An 11283-nucleotide genomic window follows, 5' to 3' on the forward strand; every position below is an offset into this window, starting at 1 on the left:
CTCTTCCGCTGGGTCATCTCAGAACTACAGATAGCAACACAAGTACAGTATACACACACAGCAAGTGTGAACGATGTTAGCAAGCGATTTTAACACTTCCCACACTGATCTCATTGCTTTACAAAAGTGGAGGAATATGGAACCCTTATTTTATCAGCAGACTGAAAAAATGTTTTGCCAGCTCCAAGACTGGCTCTCCTTTCCTGGAAGCCCCCCTCCTGCCCTCTTTAAAGCCTACATTTCCCTGCTCTCCTGCGAGTTTGTTTTATTGTTCACTCCGTTGCCTTTTCTCCCCCCCCCCCGCTCCCCCCCCGGGATGCCAGCTGTTCCCATTCTGGCTGATGCCTCCATCCCCCCTCCGACTCCTCAGTCCAGTACTCTCATTCATTTCCAGTACAATCCCTGCCCCCAAAACACACACACACTGTATCTGTCTTAAACTTACTTCCCCAGCTCTTCAAAGAGCTGGTATTCTTCCGTGAACCGGGTGCAGGTGATGGTTGCCATCCTGGATGGTGACTGCCTCCCCTGGCGTGAAGTTTTACACAAACACCTCTCCTCTCTTGAGCACGCACTTTCTCGTTTTCCTCTTCACTCCTAGCGCTCTCGCCTTCTCAGAGGTAAATAAGCGAATATGTATGATTGACAAGCCTGGAGATAATGATGAGGGCAATTTGTCTTCTCAGCCTCACAAGCCTTCGTCAGCATCCAGTTCTCCATAGCAACCACCTCTGGAACGCCCTGGTTTTGTTGCCTGGGTAACTGCTTCCCAAACACCTGCTTCGCCCGCTACTTTGCAGCTCTCTAACGCCCTGACTCTGTCACTGTGAAAACTGCATCCTTAGCCAGAAAACAGAAGATGACTTGAAGGAGAAGACCATATATATAGGCAAATTAAGTCAAGCAACTGAGAACTAACTGGGGCAAAAAGGTTACTATGGAAACTGCAGTTTCCACATTACAGGGTGGTCTCTGGAAAGACAGGATGCTGTTGCCCTGGCAACTGCATCTTATTCTCCAGAAAGACAGGTATTGCTGCGTTGCCCAGGCAACTGCAATACTTTCAAGGTTTAAAGGAACATTGTGCTTCCTTCAGCCAGAGCTACTTTTGGGGGAGATATAAGGGGCTGCTTCTGAAGGCACTTGTGAGTCTTACTTAGGACCATTAGAATGGGGTGCCTTTAAAGGGATACACCATGGTTTTTGAATAAAGTATAAAGCAGTCTGAATTTTTCCAATTCCTGTAGGGGGAGCAGCTAAAACTAATTCAGAATCTGCAAAACCTTCTGGAAAGCAGCAACAGAGCTTTATTCCCAGTAGGGTGTCTGGCCCAGATTTCATGCACTTTCTGTTTCTGCCATTGGAACTTAGAAAAAGGAAAAGGGGAAAAAAAACATTTCCTGAGGAGTGGGGGAGGAGAAAGAGAGAGAGAAAAAACAAGAACAGCATGATACAGTAGTTAGTTATATGCAGCTGCTGATGAGGAAAAGCATCCTGATGGATGCCTAGCAGACATCAGTCCTTGTGTGGATGTGATTATGGAGTGTGGGCTGAGTTAAGGATGCCGGAAAAGTATGCCTACATTTTGAGAGCCATATCTTCTGCCAATAACCCCGAAATCCTCCCTCTCTAGCAGTTGGGAATGCAATGAGCCAGCCTTTTCGCATATTAAAAGGTCGCCCACACAGGAACAAACATATTAAATATGTTTAGGCTTTTCCACATCTTTGTAATGCTTGTGAGGACTATTTTATATTAACTATCCTGAGTTGTGTGGCAAATGCTTGCTTATTTCCAGTTTTCATATTGTTATTTTTCAGCATTTCCATCCATGAAGGTGTGTAATCAAAGGATGTGCACACATAGCATTTTATTTTAGAGACCATGGAAACTGAGCATCTCCCCCCCCAACTAGTCCACACACAACCTAGACCTGTTGCTTGTTTTTCCCTCCTAAAAAACACTTCTTGGCAAACTGGTTTCATTGCAAAAACAAAAGCTTATTGCAGATTGCTTCTGCATCATAACCCACAGCATAATTGGTAGTCTCCAGCAATGGGGAGTGTATCCTCACCTGCCCAATGATATGGTTGGCGGGCATATACCAAGATTGCAAGGGGAGAATTTCCAAACAGGGTTTTTTCCATAGCACCCACACCCAACTGTCTGCATGGCAGGATCTACAGCACAGTCAATCTATACTGAAAGCAGCATGTTGAGGATGGGCATGAATGACTGCATAGCAAGAAAAATGACATTTCTGCGCTACAAATTGGTGTGTACACAGCCAAAGAGCAACCAATGTGGAGTTATTTCCTTTTCCTTCAGATACTAAATTCTACTACTGGGCTTCTCATTCTTATACAGTGTTGTATTTTAAAATCAAAGTGCCCCCATTTCCCAGCAAGTTATCTTATTGGCAGGCTTTGAAAGAGACAAGAATTCATCATGCTCAGTGGTAGCCATGCTCCAGCAGAGACTACAGGCATTAAATGTTCCAGATGCTGTACTGCCTACATTAGATCCATTCATTGATCCAGATCAGGATTCCAAAATGCTCTGATCTAAGCAGCATAGACTTGTCCATGCCAGGACTTGCAGAGAATTCTGGAAGGAAGAACACCAGTCTGTACAGGTATGAGCAAGCAAAGCACTGTACTAAAAAATAAACCTCTTCATTGAACAATCATGGTTTCAGTTTGTGTTCTGATTTCTAAGAGTTCCAGGCCTCTTAACTCAACAGATGCTTGCACATTAAGAAATATTTCTTTCGTAAAACAGTGACAACAAACTCAGAGATTTATACTCAGAGCTTTGTGGTGTTCACAAGTACCGGAAATGATGGAAAGCATTGTACTGGCTGCAGAAATCAACCTTCTGACCTTTAATATTGAAAAAAAATTTTTAGACCTCATGATGTCACGAGTTGAGCTTGAAAATGTGTGGGCAATGTCTGGCGTAATCTTTGAACCCATAAAGGGAACAGTAGAGGTTCTATTATTAGACAGCTTTCCTTGAATAACACCACATTACTATGACGAACATACACAGTATACCAAGTGTGAAGGAGTGCCCTTGCTAGAGGCAATGGAAGTAATCACCCTCTCCTGTTGTCGCTGTCCTGCAACCGCTATTAATGGTGCAACCCTGTACATGTGTAGTCAAAAGGATCTGTCACTAAATGCAATGGAACTTATTCCTAGGTAAGTGTGTACATGATTGCAGCCTCAGCGGTATATTGCCTTTGAACTTGCACTGGTAGCTATTAATAATCTTATTTTCCAACCAGATAGCTCAGGTAGAACATGAGACTCTTAATCTCAGGGTTGTGGGTTTGACCCCATGCAAAAAGATTCCTGCATTGCAGGGGGTTGAACTAGATGACCCTTGTGGCCCCTTCCAATTCCATAATTCTGTGATTCCATGAATTTGCCCAATTCTCTTTTGAAACCATGTAACCTAGCTAGCAGGCATTAATAGACCTTGCAGCAGCAAATTCCACAAAATAAGCATGTATTGTGTGAGGAAGTACTTCTTTTTGCCCGTCCTGGATCTATTGCCAATCTATTTCATTGGATGATCCTGGGTTCTAGTATCATGTTTTTCTCCACGCCATACATACCTTTATAAACTTCCATCCTGTCCCATGCATGAATCATAGAAAATCAGCAAATAGATACACATGGGTTTAATAGACATGTTTCATGCTACTTACAGAATTCACCTTTCCTTGGCACGGAATTTTGATCCAAGTTATTTATTTAAGTGAAGACACACAGAGAGACCTAAAACTAGGGTGAAAGGCAGACAGGCCATTGCAGTTGCAGCCTGATCCAAAATGATTTCATCACTAAGGAAGCATGCCACTCACATTCCATTCTCAAATATATGCAGGTGTCATAGTGACCGGAGCAGTTCTGAACAATTTGTTAGCAGCCAGCATTATTCTCAGTAATGCTAAGAAGCAAACTACTGCTAGTGTGGACTTGTTGCAGAGATTCCTCTCCACCACCACCCCCATTTTAGAGGTTTTGCACCCCATTCTGTAGGTATGGTAAAGAATTGGGGAAAGGCGCAAAACTAACCAGGCTGAAATCAAATCCCAAGCCACAGTGCAGCAGGGAGAGAAGGAGGTAGAGAGAGTGGACCAGAGTGGGGTGGGGTGCTAAGGTGGATGGAGAAGGATAGCCAGAAAGAATAAGATGGGGGAGAAGGCAATCCTGAATGGCTTTCCATTTAATTGCACTTTTGCCATCTTCGTGAAAACACCTGCTTTTTATTCCTCCACACAATACACTTCAACTCCATCCACCAGCAGATTTCAGTCAAATGACATGTTCCATAGGAGAATCAAGCTCCTGTCCACCAGCATGGGGGGAGAACATTTGACTGAAAAGTGGAGAACTACAGTAATTATTATTTTTAATTGCAAAAGGAGAAGCTGGGGGCGAGATGGGCCGGACTGCATCAAAACTGCATATATCTAAAGCCAAAAGCAGATTCTGTTTCTCTGCATTCCTGACATTGTTACCTCAGCAGTGACTAATGAATGGTGTTTGTTTAAATGGCATGGAATAGTGTTGAGAACAATTTGTCAGCAAATGGCAGGAGACCCAGCTTGGAACACAGGTCTTAGAACGTCTAGGAATCTATGAATGTCAGACTTCCTGTGTTAGATCAGAGCAATAGATCCAGGAGCCCAGCATTCTGTCTACCAACAGTGATTAGGCAGATGCCTCACAAACATGGCATGATGGCCCCTCCTCGAAGAGTTTGTACAGATGACTGTTTTGGCCATTGACTTTTCCCTTTCTGCTTTGCTCTCTCTAGCCTTTCTAGAAACAGTAGAAGACCCTTACAAATATAATGGCTAGTCAATTGCTTTGCTTCCAGGGGGAAAGTGCTCTAAGGAGACAACTTCCACATTGTCCAGAAAGAGAAAACACATCACCAAAAAAGAAGCACATGGTACAGGTTTGCATAAAATTTGCATGTGCTAATTTATATGTACAGATGCAGAATTATAAATAATTACTATAATTTAAATAGAAATACATCTCGCTATATTGGGAAGGCTCTGTTTGCTGGCCAGGTACTAATGATGGTCTCCACTCTTTCTTTTTACCAAGGACTTGGAATTGACAACAGAGGGGTTCCTTGAAAACAGAGGACTGTACTCTGATAGCCTTTCAAATACAGGACACGTGGCCACCCTAATTTAGATCCAACTTGTAAAAAATGAATGGGAGGCATACACTCCACTGATGAAAGTCAGGAGCACACATCTTTCTAGGGAGGGAAACTGGTGAAACCACAAGGGGATGGAACGGAACAGTCTTGCTCCCTCCACCCTTTTAAAGGGATGCAAGAGGCCTCATGATCCACCCAGAAATGTTTGACTCAAGAAGAACTTCTTGAAAAAAATTCAGGCACATTGGACTGGAGAACAGTGTTTCTTCTTGCCATCAACTTATTTATTTTTATTTGTTTATAACATTGAGATCTTGCTAAATAGCCAAAAACATGGCTCTCATGAAGACTGCAGTGCCAACAATGTAAAAATACCACATATATTGGGTAAAAGCAGATTATAACTACAAACAAGACAACAAATCAGTCATCAACCGCCCCACATAACAAAAATAGACCAGCAACCACATGCAAGACCAAAGGTGTTTCTAAATAAAGATGTTTAGGGCTGCAGTCCTAAACCCTGGTCCTTCCAGCTGGAGGGAATGATTATGTAGCAGACATCCCCATCCATTGGCCTCTGCTAGAGGGAGGGAGGTCCACCAATGCAGAGACTCCTGCTTGGGCTGCAGAAACCGCAACACATTGGACACGTCCACCAATGTCTCTAACACAGGACCCCAAAATGGGAGGCTGCAGAGGAAGAATGGGTGAAGTTACTCAATTCCTAGGACATACCCCATACCTTCCAATACAAGCTAGGAGGGCAGTTGAGCTGTCACTCCACTCTGGCCAGCTCTTCTTCTGCAAACCCCCTTTTCTTTGTAAGAGGGCTAGAGACATGCTGTACTTTGCTTTTTAAATGAAAGCTCAGAGACTGGGACCCCTGCCTGGGGCTGCCAATGGAAGCCTTTGCATCTGAGGCTGCTGTGTTGGTGATCCATACCCACACTGCTGAGGAGAGGGTCTAAAATAGGGTAGTGTGTGAGAACCCTGCAATGTAGACTTCAGGGTTGCTCTTCAGCAGGCGTAGGTAAACTCCAACCCTCCAGATGTTCTGAGACTACAGTTCCCATAATCCCTGACCACTGGTCCTGTTAGCTAGAGATGGTGGGAATTGTAGTTCCAAAACATCTGGAGGGCCGGAGTTTGCCTATGCCTGCTCTTCAGTCTCCTGACATTTGTTGTGTGTGGTGGTGGTTTTTTAAGTGAAAAGCTGTAGGTGATGGGTGTGAATTTGTTGGCTGTGGCGTCAGTCTGGAGCAAAGAGGGCTTTCCACCAATCAGGAGGGGGAATAGGGGGACTCTTGGTGGGCGAGGAAGGTTGATTATAGTAAATCCAGAGGTAAAGTGTTAATCAGGCCTCCCACGCTCCTGCTGCTGCAATCAACTTACACACACACACATCCCAAATGCATTTTGCACCCCACAACTATATGAACATCCAGAGTTATTGAACAGGGCTTTAATAGAGCCAGTGTGGTGTGCTTTAAAGGTATTTTATTTATTAATTTATAAAATATTTATAAGTCAATGAAAACAAAAAAGCAGCTTGTAATAGTATCTATGTACAACAAAAACAAATAAAAAACTAGATTCAGACACCACCAACGAACCATTATAGCTAAAGCTGTTTCAGATAGGATCACGTGCCTTCAATCTCTTTTTCAACATTTTCACTTTCACGATTAGACAAAAAAACCCAAACCTTGGAGGAGTGAAAGCAAACCACTGCAATTCTGGTCTGCAGACACCTGCCAGAATTAGGCCAGGCTCCTCTGCTGTCCCCTTCCACCAAATTGCCGTGTGAAACTTGCAAGGCAGAGCCTGGCAAGCTGATGGATGGAGGCTAGGGAAGAGATTTTAATCACCTTGGGAGAGAGTTTGCCTCGGTCTATACTTTTCTGCTTATACCTTGCCAGATAATTGCAGCGCCTTGCAGAGACACATTATGTCTAATGCCATCAATGCTAAATCTGAACTAAAGAAGTATGCCATTGCCAGCAGCAAGAGACTGATGGCTGAGCACCTGTTGAGGTAGCACAATGGAAATCTAATTGAATCCAGGAGATTGTCCCTTATAAAATGAGGTATGCCCACATTTACAGAGGCACACACATTACAACGGGACACTGGGTCACACACCCCTGCACGCTGATCTGCAAGAGGGAGTCTCTTCCTTCCTTCTTCAAGGCCAGCTAAATATTTGCTCTATATTAAGGGCATATGTACACTACAGAGACCTTTCTGCTTTTAGAGAACTTGCTATGTATTGTAAGGGCACGTAGACTATGGACATAATAACTTTTCTAGAGATCCCTGGCCACACAATTCTCAAGAGGCCCCTGGAGGGAAGGAAAAGACTATTGCATCAGTTCAAGGCCATGCTGTCTGCGTGGAGCTAATCTAGTTTCAGGATACTTTCAAAGGTGAGGTTAGAGCATTGTCGCAATATGAACCCAATGTGGGAATTATTTCTTTACAGCTGGGGTGGGGAATCTGTGGCCCCTCACAATGTGGTTGGACTCCAATTCCCATTAGCCTTAGCATAGACAATGGTCAGGGATGATGGGAGATGCAGTCAAACAACATCCAGAGAACCACAGGTTCCCCTTCTTTACCGTTTCCACATTTTGAACCAGTAAAAAAACAGGATGCTGAGTGACCTATGTTTGCTTTAGAAAAAAAGAGCAGCTGTGATTATCCTCCACCACCTGATTACACAATTACCTCCATGTTTGTTGTTTCTTGCTTTTGCAGTACCAACCCCGGGAGCCTCTAGCAGCCAGGCCTGATTTCATGAAACATAAATGAACACATAATTAGAAAGATGCTTTGAAGACTGTAAAAGGAGTAAAACTACAGTAAGTTATGTAAGCAGCTTCTTGGTATGGGGGAGGGGGATTTTCAATTCGGCACATTGCCTGCAAAAACTGGCTATGGAGAGACCGGTTGAGGTGAGCGAATGACAGCATGTCTTGTTTCTGATTGAGTGAGTGATGACATGTGTCAGGAAAACTCAAGGCAGCGAGGCTCTTCCTGCAGTGCTGGGGAGGGAACGGAGAAGCATTTCTTGGAAACTGGACTGAAAATGAGAGAGCCTCAGCCATTGAGAAAAATTAGGCTAATGAAGAAGTAATGATGGGGAGAATTATTTGATTAATCACACTCAGCAGGCCCAATGAAGCACTGTGAAATGTGAGCGAGATTAGAATACAGAAGATGGTGGGGGGGTTGTGTTTTTTTAAAAGGAGATTAAAGCTCTATGGTTTTGCTTTAATTTGCAGAAGGTGCTGACAAGGAGGTATGGTCCAGATAGATTCTGAAATATACATAGATATATTCAGATTAAGCTAACCTGAAAGGAGTTCAGCAACAGCACGTGACATCACACTTGGGAAGTGACCATCTCCAGACAGAAGAAAAAACACCTTTATTTAAGATCCCCAGCGCAGGAGATTTTCAGGACCAAATTTCGAATACAAGGTATTCAACAAAAGAAAAATAATTTTCTGTGTACAATCCAGGAGTAGGAGTCATGCGACTATTTAGTTAAAATAGCATTACACTTAGCCCACTTCTCCAGGTGGAAAGAAGCTCCTGGGGTGCAAGTACTAACCAAGTACACAGGTTGAGTGTGAGTAGGGGCACGGTTCAAATATTCCAGCACCCAGCCCAAGTTTCCACATCAGGTCTCTAGGGAGATAGTCAGCACCCCAAATCACTGTTAGTTTACAATGTCCTAAACTCAGCTCTGTCCGTGTGCCTCAAACTCCAAATTCCTGTCAGGTGCAGATTACATAATTCGCACCATGGGGGTGGGAAACATGCCCGTTTTCCAAAATGCTCCCCATCTTCTCCTGCCTTTTCCTAGACACATTAAAGAAAGTAATCAGCCAACTTCCTACTGAAAGGCAGTTACAGTGGTACCTCGCTTTACAAACTTAATCCATTCCGAAAGTCCGTTCTTAAACCAAAGCCATTCTTAAACCAAGGCGCGCTTTCCCTAATGAGGCCTCCCGCTACCAGTGCCCTTCCACTGTTCGGATTCCATTCTTAGATCAAGGTAAAGTTCTCAAACCAAGACACTATTTCCAGTTTTGCAGAGTGTGTAAACTGTTAAGTTGTGGGTGAACATATCAGACGACACAGCGATTCTTCAAACAGCTCTTGTTTATTCACAGGCCAGGACAGAACTGAGCTGAAGGGCTCAGTCAGCCTGCTTATATAGAGCTCCAGTACCACGTTACTGTAACAACTTTCTAAAACTATCCAATCACTGAACGTCACTTTCGATCCTTCATTTGCATAACTATCTACAGTATCCATCGAATCACTGAGTCTCACTTTCGATCCTTCATTTGCATAACTATCTACCAGTAGCGTAGCGTGGGGGGTGCAGGGGGTGCCAGCCGCACCGGGCGCAACATTTTGGGGGGCGCACTCGCAGCTCTCTGCCCCTACCTGGCTCACTCACTCTCTCTCACAGTGCTGGCTGTGTGAATCCGATCCGAGCTGCCGGGTCGCCGCCCACTGTGCGGAGTGGAGAGAGAGCGAGGGAGGGACTATCTGGGGGAGGGACAGTGCAGCGGCCGCCCAGCGCAGCGCTGAGCGCGGGAGAGAACCACACCAGACCAGACCAGCCCAGGCAGCAGCAAGAAGAAGCTGGCAGCGGTGGCAGGTTAGGGGTTAGGGGCGCAAATTACTTGCCTTGCCCCGGGTTAGGGGGCGCAAATTACTTGCCTTGCCCCGGGTGCTGACAACCCACGCTACGCCGCTGCTATCTACAGTATCCCCCTGCTGGCCCAGAGTGAGAACTTCAGTACATAACATAAACCAAATCTTTCTTGAAACAGACTGTTCTTAAACTGAGGTACCACTGTACTTGATAACTTTGCTAGGCCTACTGAGGCAGTCACCAGCTGTAAAAACATAAGAAGAGGCTGCTGGATCACGCCAATGGCCCATCGAGTCCAGCCTCCTGTTCTCACAGTGGCCTGCCCGGTGCCTACGGGAAGCCACAAGCAGGAACCAAGCACAGGAGCACTCTCCACTCCTATGGGTTCCAGCAACTGGCATCTAAAAGCATCCTGCTTCCAACCTACCGCAGGTACGAGCAATCCACACATGGCTGTACCCGCATAGCCTATCACTTGGAGGCTGGGAGTAGGGACAGCAGGCATGACACTAATTCTCTCTCACACACATGCGCATGCAAACACACACACACACACACACAACCCACTCGCTAAATGCCTTCACAGGGCTAAAAATCACTCTCACACACTTCCTGTAAAGCTGGCTTTATGGAACCATTGCTGAGAATTCATAATGGTTTTTTGTGTTTGCCTACAAAATCCTTACGCCATCTGGATCTTACTCATTGCTGTGCTGAAAGTGAGAAGCACTAGGAGAATGATGAAGCTATGGATAACCAAACTCTTTGGGGAGGTTGAAAGTGCAGCGGATGACTTGGGAGGAAATTATGCCAGCCTTCGGAACCTATCACTAGTCTCTCCACTCAACAGAGAAATATTCCATTCTGTATATTTGTATGAGAGGAAGATGAGAGGATTGTGCATTGTGTATTTCTCAGAATATTAACTTCTGGCCTGGGCTTCTTCTACTTGGAATATAAACAAACAATGAATTTTTAGTATTGGTGCTGTGGATAGGGAACAGTCTCTCCAGAGGGGCTTGCCAAGCCACCTCTTAGCGAAACATCTGAGGCCCTTTTTCATGTGCCCCTCCATGAGAGGTTTGGAGGGTGGCAACAAGAGAACAAGAGCCTTTCTACTGTGGCTCCCATTTGTGGAATGCTTTCCCCAGGGAGGTTTGGCTGGAGCCAGGCAAAACATTCCTCTGCAACCAGCCCTTGAGCTGATTAGCATCCTATACCCTTTTAAACTGCATGTCGTGGGGTTATTGTTTTTGTTTGTTACTATGATATACATTTTTGTGTTTTTATATTGTAAACCGCCCTGTGATGAAGGGTGGTATAGAAATTTAATAAATCACGCAAATAAATAAATTAAGACCACCCTCACCTCCAGGTCATATTCTTCCATTTAATGCCCCCTTCTCACTGCCCAG

General features: G+C 44.7%; 1 protein-coding gene across 4 annotated transcripts in view; it reads right to left on the minus strand.

The window, feature by feature from the left end:
* The window catches only part of CAMK2A (calcium/calmodulin dependent protein kinase II alpha), a gene marked incomplete at its 3' end in the record, with an annotated part of 118756 nt that extends 117972 nt beyond the window's left edge, over positions 1 to 784 (minus strand). Inside the window, exon 1 of one of the 4 annotated variants that reach the window (XR_013836517.1) lies at positions 446 to 784. Coding sequence is in view for 2 of the 4 variants with exons in the window: in XM_079968259.1 (XP_079824385.1) it covers positions 446 to 507 (62 nt within the window). The remainder of the gene's footprint in view (positions 1 to 445) is intronic. The other 3 variants (XR_013836518.1, XM_079968259.1, XM_079968260.1) reach the window with 3 other exon arrangements.
* Positions 785 to 11283: the final 10499 nt, after the last annotated feature.

Source organism: Podarcis cretensis, assembly GCF_951804945.1.
Source record: "Podarcis cretensis genome assembly, chromosome: 2".
Taxonomy (NCBI): domain Eukaryota; kingdom Metazoa; phylum Chordata; class Lepidosauria; order Squamata; family Lacertidae; genus Podarcis; species Podarcis cretensis.